The sequence below is a fragment of the Lineus longissimus genome, chromosome 3 (genome assembly GCF_910592395.1).
Source record: "Lineus longissimus chromosome 3, tnLinLong1.2, whole genome shotgun sequence".
Taxonomy (NCBI): Eukaryota; Metazoa; Nemertea; class Pilidiophora; order Heteronemertea; family Lineidae; genus Lineus; species Lineus longissimus.
The window spans coordinates 18,035,181-18,054,179 of NC_088310.1; the positions used below are offsets into that span (position 1 = coordinate 18,035,181).

Sequence of the window (18,999 nt, forward strand, 5' to 3'; positions counted from 1 at the left end):
CATTTTTAAATATTCTGATAAAAACTGAAATATTATTCAATTTACATGCAGCACTGCCCTACGTTTGCAATTGAATAAGTATTGAACATTTTTACTAGGACATCCAGGCACTTACATGTATCACTCACACATGGGACCCCAACCTACATGTACATATGTAAATAAGTTCACTTACAAAAGCAGAATCATTTGAATAGTGATTTTGCTGCTCAGCAAAATTTTAAATTTATACTTATTTTATTAGCTAATGGGCACCATACTGAACCTTGACAGTATTGCCTCTCTGGCGCGTTGTCTGGAAGCTGAGCAAAGTCAATACACTGAGGGTCAAGATGCTGGGCACCAGTTATTTCAGCTATTTTAGCTATTTCAGCTGTTTTAGCTATTTCAGCTATTTCAGCCAAATTTTAGCTATTTTAGCTATTTCAGCTATTTTAGCCATTTTAGCTATTTCAGCTATTTCAGCTATTTCAGCTATTTTAGCTATTTCAGCTATTACAGCTATTTCAGCTCTTTTCTTGTTTTATGACAAAGTCCTAACAGAACTTGTGGAACTTGTCTGTGCGGCTGCACAATATTGATTTCAGCGACCAGTTGTAGCATACAAAGTCAATTTCATTGATTTCAGGCAAAACTAATCACCATCAAGACAAAAAGGCAGCTCGGTGGACTCGATGTGGATAGGACTTATCAAACCTAGCCATTAATAAAAATCAATATACTTCTGATATGCAAATCAGATATTCAAGGCAACACTACTATATCATGAGCAGTTGTGGTTATAATAGATATGGAATAGTTCATTAACTGCATATACATGTATGTACAGTGGAACCTCCCTTAGCGGAACCTCTCTATTAAGGACACTAGTTTTGGTCCCAAATTGGTTGTTTCCATTCAATTTGACCTCTCTAATCAGGGCACCTCTCTATTAAGGACAGCACTTCCCAGTCTCAAGGGTGTCTTTAATAGAGAGGTTCTACTGTACCCTCGTGGCTGTATCTCTAAACATGTATACTCCAGTTTCAATGATCTTAAAACTGGTCAATTCAAGAGAGCTGTGGATATAAGTGATGCACACCATCATTCGAAGGCACCCATAATCAGCATTATCATATTATATCAAAGAAAGTTTATCCGGCCTCCCAAGGATTTTGTTAGGGCCATTAAAAATCATCTTGACCGTCAAGTTTCGGATTCACTCCACCAACCCAGACTCCGTTAGACCAATGAAGGGTACGGACTGACAGAATATCTCTGATGGTTCAGAATGTTAAAAACTCCCAATTGCATTCCTTGATTGGTTTCCGTCTAGAGTTGCTCTTGAGACTGAGCAGTATCTTTGAGAGTGCTCCTGCGGTGGTAATGGTTTCTCAGCAACTTTGGTTTGCTATGAAAAGAGAGAATGTTTACCCTGGGAAAAACAAACATCAAGTCTGCACACCATTGAAAACACAGAATCAGACATTCAGATGCAGAGAGTCTCCAAGATGAGAGAGAAATCATACATGTAATGCCTGGTGGTGGTGGTGGTGGTGGTGGTGGTGGTGGTGGTGGTGGGGGTGGGGGGGGGGATGAAAAGAAGTTTGAAAGACCCAAATGACGTGAATCAAGTAAAATGTTGCAGTGCAGCAGAAGTTATGAAGGGTCCGCCTTTCTAAATAAAGCCAAATACTAAAAATGTCTGCATCACAAAAAGATGATCAAAAAATTTTGTTATGTGTGCTAATTTACCAAAATGACATGTGTCCATCTGGTAACTAGGACACTTGGCCATCACATGCGTTAAATTTTGCGATAAATCAACCAACCTGTTGCTTTGAACTTAAACTTTATGCACAAATCAGTTTATGCATAATTTGCAATTTATCTCGGCAAGTTGGAAGGCCGGCCCGCTTCTCGGCCATCTGGAGAATCGATTATCTCGGGTGATCAAAGTAAATTGCCTGACCTATATGACACTGCTCTAATTGCTCTAATAGGGTGATCATACACTAATGTAGGATAGTTCTATGATTGTCATAATTGCAGGATACAATCCTCATTTCATGGCAGGAAATGTGGTTATGATTATGATGCATAAGTATCTGTTTCAAAATAATAAAAATTGAAAGTAGTAGCTGGAGGTCAATTGTTGTTAGGATATTCTTTTTCTTTGACAATTTATTATAATTCAATTAGGTTTTTTGATTGTTTGACAAAGACACTCCACAGAAAATTGTTTAATAGGTCATTCCAAGGCACGGAAATGGGATCTATACTACAAGAAAAATCCACAGTGGCTTCCAGCTAATTGTTTTATATAAGATCTTAAACTAGCCTAGACCTGTTTCTAATCAAGTCAATGACCTGCAATATACATCAAATGCAAAGCATGACAATGGGGCCTACATGTACGATGTATGACACAGGCTTGGAGATCACACACTTAATGAGATTATAAGTGTACCAAGATGTAAGGTTCAGTCAGATTGGTGATATCAAAGAACATATTGAAGATATGGGGCACTATTCGAGATATTGTTGAGGCCCAACTAGGGCACGACATTATACTAACGAATAAAGGGGTGAACATTTCAATTGAAATGTCTAAAGCAAGGCATTGTTGTAAAACCTGAAGGCATGGATGAGCTAAAGATTTTTTACAGGACGCTACATAAAACATTCACAGAAATCTAGGGTGCTCCAGGGGACACACTGATCACCTTACTTCTTCCAGGAAAAGACTTCTTGAAGGTGGCTGAAGGCGAGGCACTTTTGAATGGCCCCGGGTGAATCTGTATTTGGGTATCTGTCTCCGAAATGACAAAAAGTGATTATTACCTGAAACAACAACATTTTTAAGTCCTGCATCCTCAATTCTTTTCGCACAGTCAATAATTTCATTCTTGTCGACATCGACGATCGGCTGTCCATCGAATTGATATCCGCCCTGCACAAGAACATCCAGCCCGGAAACGATCTTGGCCAAATCATCAGGAAATTCACAAAGTGGTGGCAAGGAATGCGATGCGGGACCACACAACCTCAGAATGGCCACTGGAACAAGGTTTTTCCTCTGAATAACTGCATTTACAAAATGGGTGGTTCCGATGCTAACTTGAAGAATTTCCTTATCTTTATAAGCAGGTTTTGTGGCCTTGAGGGCAGATTTGATGGCGTCTGCAACTCCTAATGTTACATCAGGCGTTGTCAACACTTTTGCCCATCCCACAAGTGAATTTCCACACAGGACAGCAGCATCAGTGTTTGTCCCACCAACATCAACTCCAATCCGAAGTTTTTCAGTCGCCATGTTTTTGGTAATGGAAAACTACTTGTTTCAAACTCGTGGCAAAAGTTGCTGCAAAGTTATTCACTGCACACTCTCACATCAAAAATCGAATCGTATCGAAACTTACAATACAGTTTCACCTAATTAAAGTTAACATAACTCTCTACTTTAGACTTCCAATTACTTTCACACAAGAACACAGGAATAAGAAACTTTTGCTCGATCGTTTTCTCTCAACCTGAACAACTTTTGTCCTGGCTGGGAATGCCGCGCTGAGATGACGTCACACGACCATATTTGGCAACGGGGACAGGATTCCCTTCTGCCACAATTTTTTTTCGTACTATTAATGAGTTAGATTGACCAGGGTCAGTTTTATGCTCCTCCCCTCGCACACCTGGGTATAATTTGGCCCGAGTTCAGGATGATACTTTGGTGGTGAGGCAGTAAAGTTTAAACAATAGATATAGATATATTGTGCATTATTAGCCCTAAACCATTAAATCGGTCCTATTATTATAAACGCCTATAGCATTTATTAGAATGTCTCATAAAAAAGACAGATAGACCCGGTGTAAAAGTAAAAAGTGTCCCCCTAGAAAAAGTGCCCGGGCCTATTGTATTCTGACAGATTATGGCATATGGTTCTATAGAGGCAATGACCGTCACTAGCTCAGCGCATAATAGAATCCTTCGTTCCCGGACATTTTATCCTAGGACATTTTAAACTTCTACACCGGAACTGATCTCGGCCTACAATCATGTGCAGGGAGTTGAATGCTGCCTCTTATCAACTGCTGCTACCTATTGTACCTATGGGCCTCTTGTATATTTCTTTAGTGTCACTTATTTCATAAACAAAAACCATCAGTGGTGAGAGCATTGTGCTTTTTTCTGTGTACCACTTTACCCACCCCGCAATTTTATTTTTGAATATGATTTTCATTATCAGGGACATAAACTCCTTCCCCACCAGTGAATTGTTTACATTTGAAGATATCCACGTGGTTTTTCTTGACTTCCAGGAAACCCACGTGACAAGCTTTAATCAATCTCAGCCAATCATGTGCCTTGGCTCTAGGCAATTTAAATGGCGGCTTCTGAAGAATTGTGAAGCTTGCAAAAATCTAAAAATGTAGGGAATTTATGCGTGTGGAGATGGAGTGCTTCACAGAGTATCTGCAGGTATTGTGGATAAAGTATATCCAACTGTTGGCAACTGTTTGTTAGTTGTAAATGTTGAAGTTTTGCTAAGATAATGCAACAGTTGTCTCCATATCAGGTATGGGAACCAGTGCAGTGTCGGTGGTATGCATTACCCGGCCATTATGCATTCTCTCTGTACAAAATGCACGTAAAATAGAGAGGTTTAGATTTCGATGTCATTATTCAACGTAACGTAAATGAATACGTTGTACAGTCCTTTGGTATCCAGTGTCAGTGGCATAGTGATCGAGTGCCAGGCTCATAAGCAGGAGGTAATGGGTTCACACTTGTGGAATCGATTGAAAGGATCTCTGACTGTCGTTTCGATGTAGTTGTGTCCTTGAGAAGGCACTTAATCCTAATTTATTGCTGCTCTCCAAATGGGAGTAAGTTGGCATTGGTAAAGATGGCAAAATATCAATGTTAATCAGCCACTGAGCCAGTGATGCAGCTTGGACCTGTAATGTAATACCCCCTTTGAGTGGAGGGGGGGGTCCCCCAGGCCCAGTTCCAGTTTACATTGATTAACTTCTAATTCTTTTTATCACAATAACATGCAGAGGTTTTAGAAACATTTCATGGTATGCACCCTTTATTTATTCTAAGTCAGCTGGTGTCTTCTTTGCAGGTAAGCAGATATAAAATCATCCAAATTGATTTACAAATACCTATTTGTGAAGATGAAGCTAAGGAAAGAAGGAAGACATGGTTTGGAGAAGAACACCTTCAGGTAATATGACTTAGTTTAACTCATATGTAAATGAACCTAATTCTACATTCATGAGTTAAGACGTGGACCGTGTCAGAAAACATTCATTGTAAACGCAGAATATTTCAAACGAATGTTGTATGAAATGATACCCAATTCTTATCATGACATCCAAGCAAGATTCTACCATGATTTGAGTAATTTCAAAGTATTTGTTTTAATTTAATACATGTATAGGTAAACAACCCCTCCTGAGATTCACTGCCATTTTACCCTAATGTCACATTCTGAGATTATGAGCCTGGCGCTCTAACCACTCACTATCCCACCGCTCTCCCCCCGATCTCCCTTGATACTTATACAATACCATAAATCACCATTGATGCTATTATTTTCAAAGGAGCTTTTAACCCTTCTGAGGGATGTGATATGGGAACGACTCGAGACTGTCGCAGTTGGTGGCAAGCAGACACGGAAGAAATCTTGTGAGAGGAACAAGTCTGGAAAACTCACTGGTATGTAGACATTGAGGAACCAGCATTAAGATAAATGCCAGTGGCGGCGCCACAATCGATTGTACCTTCTGACACCATGACGTCATTTTCTGGTCTGTTGACGTCGCATGAGGTCAATCACGGGAAACCATTGCGTACATTTTTGCACAGGATTTCAACAACAGAAAACGTGCCCAATAACTGGCATCGCGCATATTTTCCGCAAAATTATCTTAAGAAACTGATAGCTCAATAGATTCAAAACAGAAAGATGCAAACGTCGCCGAAATCGGTCGAAAATAAGCGATCGTTTTCGGGCTCAGAAATAACATGATAATGCATTGGAAATGGAGAGTTTTGGTATGATCGATTGCAGCACCACGCGGCGGATAAATCGCGCCGGTTCCTCATTGTAATCAGTGGCCTTTGTTTCAATTGCTGTAATTAATATTAAGTTGTTGTTTCTATCATTGGTCTTTTTTGTGACTGTAAATAAATACCTGGTGCTAAAAAATTGCTGTGGGTTCCTCTTCCCTACATATATTTCTCATGCCCAAAAATGACCTGCCGCGTTGACGAAGATGTGTGTACTTTATTTCAGGCAAATTAATAATTGCTGAATACAAATTCAAGTTGAAGAAAATTCGCCAATCCTGCATCATTCCAAGTCAAGGTAAACCTGGTACGTTTTTCCAATCGATGATATTTATTGCAAAATTAACAGAGACAGAAGTTTTCATTAAACGAAAAATTTCCATTAATTACTGTGTGGATGCAATTAAGCCGGTTGATTGGCACCTTATTTCACATGTAATTGGCTGATGTGATTCAACCTGCTTAATAGCGCCGTCACAGTAGATGCAGGAGCTGGACGGAGGGAGACTTTTTTGTTGCACAGAGGCACATTAAATAATTGAATTGTGTTCTTTTTGTGAAATGACCATGTCTTAATCATATTTTGATTGATATGATTTATCGTATCTATAAAAGAGAGCCTTGGTCATAATGATAGTTTGTCAGGTGAGGGTTAATTTATGTACTTTGATAATTTCAGGTGGTAAATATAAAGGATGTGGTCTCGAAAAGGAAAAACTTGCAGTCACAGTTGAACAGATACCTCATAAACTGTCAAAAGTAAGTAAAAGAGCACAATTTAGGTAACTCTTGACTCTTGTACTGTTCCAAATTAACAGGAATTAACATAATGATTGATTTACTTGGTATTTCAGGAGCCTGTACCAAGTAGTAGTGGATACTTTAGGTCGGAGGATAAAGATGAAGGAGACAGCTCTGGCCATGGTGAGGAGGACAATCGGAAAAAAAAACAATTGAAAAATATGTAAGTTGGATCTACACATACTGTAAACCTGGAAATTTGCATGTACCTTTTTAATTTTGCATATTTCGCATTTAGTTGAGTCTGATACTTTCACCACTGACCACAATCTCCCTTACCCAATAATGCAGATAAGTTTAGGCCGGGTCTATTTGGCAAGCCGCTCGCCGAACAGGCATCTTTTTTTGTCCTGTTTGGAGAGCCGCTTGCCAAACAGCACTAAAAAGCCACCCTGTTCGGCCAGCCGGGCTTGCCAAACAGGTAAAAAATCTACCCTGTTTGGCGAGCTGGAGACTTTACTTTAATATTAATGAGTTCGGCTCTACATTCAGGACAAGAAAAAGTCGCTGTTTGGTAAGCCGGGCTTGCCAAGTAGTCACTTCCTTAAGTTTATTCTTATTTGGAGGTGACTCTACAGTGTATAAGGAGTATGTCCGACATGGGATGATCTTGATCAATCCACCTTTTGCCAAAGCAAGTTTACCGGTCTCTCAAGTAATTTGTTTTCAATATCTTTTTTCAGAATTAGCAAAAGCGGTAAGCAAATCTCCAAGAGATCTAAAACTGGAAGGCCGCAGAAGAAAGAGAGAACGGCAGCATGTGATGAAGAGAGTGATGATGATGAGGGCAATCAAGGGAGTCTGCGCCAATGGATATCATCATGGAGGACTCCGAAGAAGAAGCATCGTAGCAGGTCACCGAGGCAGACAGAACCTTCAAGGTCAAATAGGGATGGCTCAAGGTCAAAGGAAGGTCAGTCGGGGTCAGATGAGAGTGAAATGGCAAAAGGACGTTTGGAAAGTCGTTCAAACAGTGTCGTGTCGGAAGAATCTGTGTATCGAGAGTATCGGTCAAACAATGCGGCGGATTCAGAGAAAATTCGAACCCCGCCCAAAAAGAGGAAGATGAGGATGGCTGATTTTATCCTCCATCCTGGAACGGTGCAGGATGATGATGATGTTGAGGTAGACAAGGTGTCAAATGATGGTGCTGCTGAATCGGAAGCGGTCAAGAAAAAAAGACGGCCAGATCTCAGCCGTTTCGGGAGTAACTTCAGGAAGGGTTGTAAAATGAAAAAGTTTGCTCAAAATAATCAGGATTTTTCTGATGAAGGAGAGAGTGTCAATGGCACTTGTTCTGAAGTTGATGAGAATGGTAGTGGAGATGAGGTTGATGGATTCAGGGAAGGTGAAAAAGATGTTGGAGTCGTTGAAATGGAATGCAGAGGAAGTGGAGAGATTTTTCTGAACAAACAGGATTTTGGTGTGAAAGACTGTAAAAATGCAAACGACCTTCAGAATTCAGAAGTGGAACATCATGAGGATATTGGTGCCCAGGACACTGTGAAGTCGGAAACTAGTCAAAATGAAAACTTGGATGACTGTCCGTCCAATATCCAACCTCATCCTAGTCAAGTTGATTGCTCAGTCATTACTTTATCAGGCGAGACTAATCCGACTCTCAAAAAACTTTCCGATTCAAAACATGGAAAATCGCTTATTCCTGGCGCTTCGGATGGGAGCTCATTGAGACAGAGGAAGAAATGTACAGTGATGCCTGTTAAACCTCTAACTGTTATGACTGCAATCCAACAGGGAAAAGTTGTGGAAATAACGAAGAAGGAGTCAAAGGTCTGCTTGAGCTATGTCGATAATGATGGTGGCGAGAGAGGGAAGGGTGCTGCTGATGAGAAAAAGGGACCCAAGACAAAGTGCGACCTAGGAGAAAATTCAAATCAAGAAGTCGTGAAATTTTGCCAGGCTCTGAAGTCAAAGAAAAAACTGTTAACAGGGCAAAGTAAAAGTGAGCATCCGCCTTTTATTGAATTGGATGAAGAGTTCTGGGAAAAGGATTTGAATAGAAATGACTTTGGTTCAAGTGAGCAGACTTTACCTGTGGGGAAACAGGTGTGTAAGGATGAGGATGAGAGCGACTCAGGAGACGATTTACCGAATATGGAGGCAATTATTTCACAAAGTTCAAATTCACAGAATTCAAATTGTTCTGGAGAGGGTGGGCTTGGTTCAGTCAGCCCATTGAAGTCACCAAATGCTGGTAAAGAATCTGGCGAACTGCCGTCCATTATCTCTGATAAATCTGTTTCTTGTGGTGAGGGCATCAAGGCTAGGGCTGGTTCGGAATCGCAGAAATGTTATGTTGGAATTGGGCGAAGGAGACGACTGGTCAATTCTAGTAAAGATTCAAAGTCCAAGAAAGATCAGGAGTCTGACCCAAAGGAGAAGAAAGATGCTGATACTGTTTTGAAAAAGAAGCGTCCAAAATCGAAAGAGCGTGTTGGTATATTTGAGAAGCTGTCTCCTGCTCGGGCTGGTGGGGTGTTCGCGAATGATTATAGCGACTTGCGATCACAGGGTGTGCAAACTGATGCCGTCCAGAGGAAAATTGATAAGGAAGAAACAAGTTATGAGATAGAGTTGAAAAGATTAGGTGGGAATGATTTCAATGAGATTGAGATGGAGGACAATGATGTTGAGTTAAAAAGCTTGGCTTGTGCTGGGCCAAATGATCTGGGCGTTGCCATCGGGCCTAGGATGATATCACCGGGGATATGTGACCAGAGAAGTACTGGGGCAAAGTCGGTGGTTGGCGATTGCAGTGGTAGTGATGGCGATGGAGAGGTCGTTCTTAAAAAGGAAGGGGAGTCACTGGAACCAGAGCCAACTGAAACGTCTCATGACAAAGGGAGTGAGAGTGAAGTAGAAAAGCGAATCAATGGACTTGGTGACAGCCCATCTAGGAGCAAACGTTTCAAGGGAAGCTATTTGGAGTATGACAGTGACATGGCTACGAAAGGAAATAAGAAAATGGAGAAAACCAAGTCAAATAGATGTGATCCTGATAATGACTATAGCGACTCCAGTGCCGTGCCAGATGTCGGTGACCCACCGAGGAAGGTATCGAAAAGGCCCAGGAGGAATTTGTCGAAAATTACGTCAAAATCTTGTGGAACCGGTCAGGCCAGGGATAAAAATGATGACCAATACTGCAGCAGTAGTTCGTTGCATTCCAAAACTGACCTGGCATCTGATTTCTCTGGAATTCCAATTGGGTCACGGAAAAAGACTCTGTCAACCTCTACATGTTCCTCCTCGACTGTTTTAGAGTCCTATGGCTTCTTGGCGGCAAAGCGGCCCAATTTAGATGAGGACTCCAGCTCTAGTCATCAGGATTGGGAGACGTTTTCTGTACAGAGTAACACAGAATACACAAGCATCATAGAACTTGATAACGAGAATCAAATGATGCTGGACTCTGGCTTTAACAGTTCAGCAAACACAACTATTGCATCTCTGAACCATGCGGAGCAACCGGACAATCTACCGACCATAGTGCCAGCAAAAAAGAAGAACAAACTTAAATCAAGTCCGTGGAGGGTGAAGTTGAAGACTGGCAAGGAATCAAAAGCTGTGCAGAGGAAGAAACGACTGACGAAGAAAGTGAAGAGTCCGAGGTCCCCACGTGGGCTTGGGAAGATTCAGCAGACTAGCTCTCTGCAGACGTTTTCTAGCTCGAAAGAGAGGGAGGCTGTTAGCGATCATGAGGAGCTGCCTGATTTGCTACCAGCATTTGGAGGCATCCCGTCCCAGGATAATGGTGTTATGAATGGTGCTGAGGCGGTCGATGTTTCAACTAGTCTGTCTGAAACGCAAAAGGTGAAACGCCGGAAAGTCACCAAGTCGGTTTGTCAGAAGAAAAAAGATGATTCTGATACAGAAGTTGAAGTTTCAAAGCCATCAAAGAAAGAGGCTTTATCCAAGGAAAAAGGGACGAAATGTCATAGAAGGAAACTGGATGGTTCGCTCGGTGCCCGGAAGTCTCGAGCCATTTGTAAAAAGGACAAACCACCAGCAGCTCATCTGATGTCGTCGTCTGATGATGAGACTCGTCTTGATTTCAAGGAGATTTCGGATGGATCTGTTGCAAAAAATATTGACTTGGGTAGGCTGGATGCAGAAGCGCACACTTCTCGGGCTGTTCTGGAATCAGGTGCTGCCGCGACAGGCAAGATGGCAACCAATTCTTACTCGGATGACGATTCTGACAAAACGTTGCCAGCAGTACTTCGGAAATCTGATGATGAATCTGTTTGGAAAGATACAAAAGTGACATCTAAAGCTAAGATGCGGAGAAATCGCGAACGAAGGAAGCATGTTTTGCCGAGCCTTGTGGATGAAGACATGGAATCGGCTAGCAATGGTGAAGTGCCTGCCCAAGGACTTGGACCCCGGAGAAGTGGAAGCACAAGTTCGGTGTCGTCAACAGAACTACCAAGCGTGTCTTTTGTCAGTGAAATCAGAAGTAAGTATCGTTTGTAGTAACAACATTAGCAATCCTCAATAATAAAGTTTCATGACTTTCTTTCAATCCATTGCTTTCTGACACCCCAGGAAAACCGTTTACACAAGAAGCTGCTACCTTTTGATATTCTTTTGGCATCTATATATTATTACTGGAGACGTCTGGAGAGTAATTTGCTCTATCTCCTCTGAAACCACTGAATGAATTGGCCATGTTGAGGGTTATTTAGGGGTATTTGGACGTCCCGAAGACGATCCGCTATATTTCGAAACCAAATTTTCATCGGAATATGCTGTTTTTCGTGATTTTTGCCCTATGAATGGGCCACCTCCATCATCAGCAAGTGCTGCTATCTATGAGGAAAATATGTAAGTTACTTGACCTGCCAGGCAGCCTCAGAGCTGTTTTCAGCAGTTAGGGCACTCATACCCAGGATTAGACTTGCGCCGTCCGACGCCAACTTGCCGTTCACCCTACAACCACCGTGCAGAGCACGGGTTTAAGCTAGTTAGAATATAATGATAGACACACTCAAAGGTAATTAAATAAGGTATTTAACTTTCTCTGGTGTCTTTGAGGAACTGAAATAGAGGCTTTTTGTGACTTTTTCACTGCAGCTCTAGTTTGTGACAATCATGATTGTAGGGTCAGGAAAGGATCCATGTTATCAAATGAGGAAGCTTATTTACGCTATACCATTCATCTGTTGTATTGATGCTGTAATCTATTCCAGAGCGGCTCAGCCTTTGTCCTGTTGTTGATGATGATATGGTCGTCATCATCGAGGAATTGTCCACACCCGTCATGATCAAGGTTGAGCATGAGGTTGCTGATGAAATCGACAAAGAAATTCAGTCGATACAGTAAGTTATACAGAAATACGCAAAGAAATTGATTGATATTTTACGAAAGAAATTAGTGGTTTTTACTATTTAGCCATCTATGGATGCCTGAAAATTTGGTTTTGGTAGTCAATCTCCGATGGTAAAGAGTGAAAATAAAAGTGTTTCATTTCAAGCTCCTGTCCTGCATGACCTAATGTACTCACAAGCATACAGTAACACGAACTTGTACCATTCGATACATTTGAATTACATTTCACAAGAATTAATGGAAATTTGCTTGTCAAATGCAAATGTATCTATAATGAACTCGCATCCTTTGTAAGTTTTTCTCTTGTTTTTTTTTAGTGACGTGTCTAAGTTATCTGACAGCCACCTCCAGTATCTGGTGACAAAATATGAAAAATATCTGCAAGAAATCTTCCAGGGCAAGGTAAGGAGGCTCTTAAGCGATTTCAATCGCAGTTATCTGCGATAATCGCTGCAATGTGCAACAAAAGGATTTCTTGTCGCTGTGTAAAACCGGTTTTCATTGGTTTCTTCAGTAATCAATTCGGGAGTTCTGAAAGTCACTGGCAGAAATACTGATAAGTACTGATATTTTGGTCAAAAATCTTGAGAAAATAAATGTTTTGAAGCAGTTCCTGAGAGCCCTCATGGTGGGTTGCCAGCTCTGCCTGTTGTAGGCCAGTTTGAGCATCACTTGGTTCCCGATAATTTCATTGTAAATTCCTTTGCTGGATGTATTCTGTCCCTTTTCAGAGCCGGTCTTGGAGGCATGAGGATTACAAAAGGGGAGGAAAAGATCGACGTAAGTTATAAATTTGCAAAGAAATTCATCAACGCTTAAATGTCATCATGGAGATCCCTGCTTGTCACCATTCTTCATGTCAGTCTAATCATAAACTCAACTATGAGGACATGTGACTGTTTCTGCATGCCCTATACACCTTTCCAGAAATGGGGCGCTGAGTGTCCGAAATAGTGTCGTCATAAGGGGAAACTAGGCCTTATGGTGGAGGGACAAAGGAGATAGTCATAGTTGACCAACACAGTTGAATGCCTTTGATGACGGACGAGGGGGAAAAAGTTAGTTCCAATGCAAGCCACCAATTTCGGGAAGCATATATTGTGTTTTGATATGTCCAGTGACGCCATCTTTGGCCAGGGAGTATCTTTCATCTCGGGCTAGTGTCAATTTGGATGGGGTCTTTGTTTGTCTGTCATGGCAAGGCACCTGGACAAGGAACCTCAGTTTTCCATCTCATTTGAAGGGTGAAGTAATATAGAATGAAGTTTGCTCCAGGACACTTGAGACCAAACAGTAATGATCCTTTCAAGAGTCAAACCCATGACCTCCTGATTATGCACTTTGTGGTCAAACCACTATGCCAGTGGTTACCCTTAAGTTTTGAAATCCATGAATTTCTGCTGCCACTCTGCTACATTTCTTATACCCTGTTCCATATCTCACAGAGAATTTAACCTACAACATCCACACCCTTCGGTATCGCGAGGAACAAGAGGACACTGTGATGGAAAGCTTGATGAAGATATTCTGCAGTAAACATCAGAAAGTAAGTCGGGTCCAGATATGGTAGCGAGCGACCTCAAATATCAAAGTAGCAGAGCAACCATTACAACATTATTAACACTATAAATAATATTTAAAGTTTTGTATTTTAATGTTTTAAGAAACTTGAACAGTGTAGGAGATGTGTCGCTATCTCAGTCACTGCTGTTTTGTCTTTGTGTCTTTGAGCAAGACACTTAACCCTACTTGCTTCTTTCCACCCAGCAGTAAATGGGTACCTAGCTGGCAGAGTTGGCACACTGAATGTTAGTCCTGAGCACTGTATAGCTGCAGCTCGGACCTGTAATACTCCCAGAGAGTAGAGCTTGAACCAAGAATGTACAGGTCAATAGCTAGGGGTAATAATGTGAAGCGCTTTGAGCGACTGAAACCAGTTGGATTTAGCACGATATAAGTCTCATGATTATTATTATCTCTGTCACATGATGTCATTCTCTTACTGGGAATCGAACCCATGTAGTCAACAGGTACGAATGTTTGTTTGGAACATCAATACTGCTACAGCTTTGCGATGAAATTTGTCAGCTGATATTCACAGAGGGGAACTGCCGAAGAGCTTCAGCAAACAGCTGATTTTATTGCGTCACATGAGCTGAGGTTATGATGGTTGTTTGAAATCTGAATGCAAAAGTAGAAGAATTCACAGTCCCGTATGACGAAGTGATCGATTCTACATTTCTCTCTTGTTTTGTTTCCAGTATTTGGATTATGTGTTCAAAGTGATGTTCCCAGAAATGCTCATCAAGATTTACATGGAGGTGCGCAGCTGCAGTATGGAAAAAGCTGAGGCAGATTTGGAGGATGTTGTGGTCGATGACATCGTGTGTGAGATCTCGGTGTAAGTCTCGAGCTTTGGACAATACTGGACTTTGTTTATGTAAATGAAAAGGCTGAATACTCCTTGAGACTCAAGACAGAGGAGTGAAAATCCTTGTGGCTGAAAATCATTCTAAATGTTCAGGGTATGAATGATACCAAGTATAGATTACATGCTTAAGTCCATACTTGATGATACATGTACATCTCATATTTACTAACATATTCCATGTTGTAAATTAGTGCACAGAAATATGTATTTTGTCAAGATTACGAGGAATGATATCAAAATTGGCCAGTTGAGAGTCTTTACAATGTTGGTACTGAACTTTTGTGAGTTATAGTTTGATTTACCCTCTTTTCGAGACTTTTTATAGTCCAGTTGTCTGCTCAGTTAATGTGATCATGTCGAAATCATTTGAAGATATTTGTATAAGTTCAATGCTAACGTCCACCATCCACTTAAACTGTAATGGGCTGTTCAGTGTAATTCGTCCAAAATGATATTCTGTACAGATGTGTACAGATATTCGTCCAAAATGATATTTTTTGTGTAAGTTCGATGCTAACGTCCACCATCCACTTAAACTGTAATGGGCTTCTCAGTGTAATTCGTCCAAAATGATATTCAACCAAGGCCTGATATATGTCCTGCTCTGGCAAAGACCAGAGCGCGTCAGACCAGGTCGTCCTCCTCAGAGCTTTTCATTGTCCCATGCTCAAAATCACGTTATGGGGACCGAAGCTTCTCCGTGGCTGCCCCAAAACTTTGGAATAATTTACCATCTAAAATAAGATCAATCCCAACCATCAATTCATTCAAGACCGCTTTAAAATCCTGGCTTTTCAAAAAACACTACGGTATTTAGTAGGAGGTTTTTTTCCCGCGCTTTGAGCAGGGCGACCTGGAAAGGCGCGTTATAAATATTAAATTGTATTGTATTGTATTGTATTGTATGTGTCATGTACAGAAAAGCGGAGACGTTATGGAAGAGATTTGTTTTCTCAGTTAAAATTATTTCCATGAACATGATTGTGTGAGTCATATGAACTCCTGAATAAGTTCCAAGCCTTCTAGTGACCATATAAATTGGGTAAAACAGCAGTTTAGTGAAAGTTCCAAGCCTTCTAATGACCATATAAATTGGGTAAAACAGCAGTTTAGTGAAAGTTCCAAGCCTTCTAGTGACCATATAAATTGGGTAAAACAGCAGTTTAGTGAATGATTTTAATGACATTCTTCAAAGAAGATTTTTCCAGACTATCAAATCTAGGAAATGGTGTTTCTCAATCAATTCCCAAACGTCTTTTGCATCCGGAATTTGTGAGATGCACGCCAGAAGGTCGGTCTGTTTTCAGTAACGAAGTTGGAGCTTTGTGGGGAAGGTGGTGAAAAATATCCTGTATTGATGATAATTATTGCTATACTTTTGTGATTTTCTGAACTCTATTGCCAAATACCAATAACATGCAAGTTTGAAACTAATAATTTGATATTTGATACTAATAATTTGATATAGAGTGTATTCGAGGAAATCCTCAGTATCTGTTAAGTGTTACTCTGATGGGATGCAACAAAGTCTACTTTTGATACTACGGTTGTTTTTGTGACAATTGTTCATTTTGAGATAATGTTTTATTGTGCATAATTTCAGAAACGCATTACTGTGCCTTATCGCTGTATCATATTCATAGCATGGAACTGCCAACTGTGTCTCGCGCCTATTGGAATTTTGATGCCCCTCTCTGAACTTGGAAATGTTTCTTACTATTTCCCGATTGTTGATACATGCAGTGCTCAAACGTTCCAGGTCATCATAGACGATAAGGTGGCCGGAAAAGTGAAGTTAGAATTTGAATATCATTACTTTTTGGAGCACAAAGTTTTTCATCGCGTGCAACAGAAAATGTTGTGAATTCCTATGTTTATCATAAACATCCGGTGAGGCTATGTGGAGTTTTATAAATGTTTACTCAGATCGAATTATATTTATTCATGTTATAAAGAAGTGTTTCTGTGGAAAAGTAATCTCAGGTTTGAAAAATGTAGTGAGTTGGTCACAATGTTTTTCATTGGCATTGGTTTCATTTATTATGTTGGTACTGGTATAATAATAATAATAATAATGTCACGCATTTATATAGCGCTCCTCAGTAATGGAACTGTTAAAGCGCTGTGGGATATGAAATTATTACCCCGGTCTCCACAGAAATCAATCAGGGGTTTCAAGGAGCAACCAGAAGGTGCTCACTTGAACTTGACCAGTATAAAGTGCCATAACATATGCAAACTGCTTTCGGTGTGACCAACCCCTTGTATACTGATTGATAGATGACGATATCCAATGCTATTGCCATGCTAATTAACCAATGATACGCTATTTGATGGTAACCACTTTTAAGGGCATTCCCGTTCAGTTTTTGAAGCAGTTAAGTAGTCACACAGACAACCACTTTTAAGGGCATTCCCATTTCGTTTTTGAAGCAGTTAAGTGGTCACACAGACAACCACTTTTAAGGGCATTCCCATTTCGTTTTTGAAGCAGTTAAGTAGTCACACAGACAACCACTTTTAAGGGCATTCCCATTTAGTTTTTGAAGCAGTTAAGTAGTCACACAGACAACCACTTTTAAGGGCATTCCCATTTCGTTTTTGAAGCAGTTAAGTAGTCACACAGACGTGCTTTTCTATTTGCACTAAGGCATGGATATAAGTCGTGGTAATTCATCCTGACTGGTGTATATGAGTGTATAAATGTTAAATCTGCCTTCTGCTTTGGTCTTGTCTTTTGTTTCCATTTTGTAATTCAACCAATTTGTATTTCTGTTGCTTCAGTTTGTAAGATTGTCATTTGGTTTGTGGTCTTGGTAATTCACCGTTGGGAAACAACGTTTGCGATAGGGAACATTCCAGCTCATTTCGGTGGGGGGGGGGGCTATTTTGAAATCCAGGAACAAGCTCTGACCCCCTGGAATATGCAGGTGGAACATTCCATGGTTGTTGACGGAGGTATGCACCAGTGGTTTGTGAATAGGTCTAGTCATCTCAGAGGTGTGTCTGCATATGGGTGTATTGATGCTTTTAAGCTGGTTGAGTTTGTCTGGTGCGCTGAGGACTATTATATGTAAAAAAGGCCTTTTGTACAGGCACCCCACCGCTGGCTTAACAGCCTGGACATAGTATGTCTTCGATGTCATGACTGTTTGTAAAGTACAGTGAACAGTCAAGGGGGATGAAGTTAATTTGTTTTGCCATATCAATGTGTAATTGTATGAAACAGCTCAGCTTTATAGGGTAACACCGTTCTTATTTCATTGTGGGTCAAGAAAATAGAAATGCAGTTATACACAATGCCGTAGTGCAGTTATCATGCATACAACTTTGATGAAACATGGTTTATATAGTATTTATATATACAGTGTTGATCCTTTTTATCCGGTTGAAGGGCGCCTGTACAAAATGCTACTTGTAATAGGCCTATGTGAAACAGACACACCAAAACCGGCTTAATAGCGTCTACAAAATACATCTCCATGACAGCAATTTTGAAATTTATATTCAGGTACATATTTACGCTATTGGAAATTTTCAAATACAGTTATATACTATACAATCTACGTAGTAGGCCTTTAAAGGGACAACTTAGGCATGAGATGTGTTGGGTTTTTATACAAAAATGGCCTTCAACAGGACCGTGACTGGCAGCTCTGAGAAAAGACATCTGGCCAGAAGGTACCAGCCTACAAGACCAGCTCTATGGAGACCTCCAACAGCTGCGAAACACCATAGAATACATCAGAAGATCGGACTTGACTGTCTAGAGCGAACGAGAAGAAGAAGAAGGACCGTGACTTATCCACACAGGATAATTGAAAACATCGTTTGACCCCATGCCTGCCTGAAATTAACAAGCCATGTCCAAAACTGCCTTCCAACTCTGGTGAAAGTCATTATTAGATGTCAACATAAGTGTAATACTACAGGTGGAGGCACATGGTGGGAAGCACTGGAATTATCCTCCTGCCAGGTAAACCCCACACCCAAGTTGTCCCTTTAACATTTGTTTATTGCCAATAATAAGCCACTGATAAAGATGTGTTCAAGATTCTTTGGGATTCGGTAATTGGTGCAATGATCGTATTTTTAAATGTTATTTGGATTCATATTTTAGTTGTTCAATGTTTTCAGATGTTTAACATTGTAATAAAATGTTGAAATACAAATTTGGGCCTTACTTTTATATTTTGGATCGATCCGTCTTGACCCCAAAGGTATTGAGATCGCTAAGTCACTGGATCCCAATACTGGTGACCCACATGCACAAGTGTAAGGATGGATCAGATCAGATGTTTTGATGGACATAGATGCTCCCCAGGACCACAGTCCCTACTCATCAGACCTCCCCTG

General features: G+C 40.6%; 2 protein-coding genes across 3 annotated transcripts in view; one reads left to right on the forward strand and one right to left on the reverse strand.

The window, feature by feature from the left end:
- LOC135484075 (uncharacterized) overlaps nucleotides 1–3,526 on the reverse strand; it is a 49,258-nt gene extending 45,732 nt beyond the window's left edge. For both annotated transcript variants that reach the window (XM_064765172.1, XM_064765171.1), the window contains exon 1: nucleotides 2,824–3,526. In XM_064765172.1, the coding sequence (XP_064621242.1) occupies nucleotides 2,824–3,295 (472 nt within the window). In that variant the 5' untranslated portion in view covers nucleotides 3,296–3,526. The remainder of the gene's footprint in view (nucleotides 1–2,823) is intronic.
- Nucleotides 3,527–4,371: 845 nt separating this feature from the next.
- Nucleotides 4,372–18,726, forward strand: LOC135484826 (uncharacterized). Its single transcript, XM_064766515.1, has 12 exons — nucleotides 4,372–4,459; nucleotides 5,109–5,210; nucleotides 5,590–5,704; nucleotides 6,285–6,356; nucleotides 6,738–6,817; nucleotides 6,913–7,022; nucleotides 7,543–11,339; nucleotides 12,073–12,202; nucleotides 12,530–12,614; nucleotides 12,944–12,992; nucleotides 13,658–13,758; nucleotides 14,474–18,726. The coding sequence occupies exons 1-12, from the start codon at nucleotides 4,421–4,423 to the stop codon at nucleotides 14,615–14,617; spliced, it is 4,824 nt and encodes a 1,607-aa protein (XP_064622585.1). The 5' UTR covers nucleotides 4,372–4,420; the 3' UTR covers nucleotides 14,618–18,726.
- The last annotated feature ends 273 nt before the right edge of the window (nucleotides 18,727–18,999 follow it).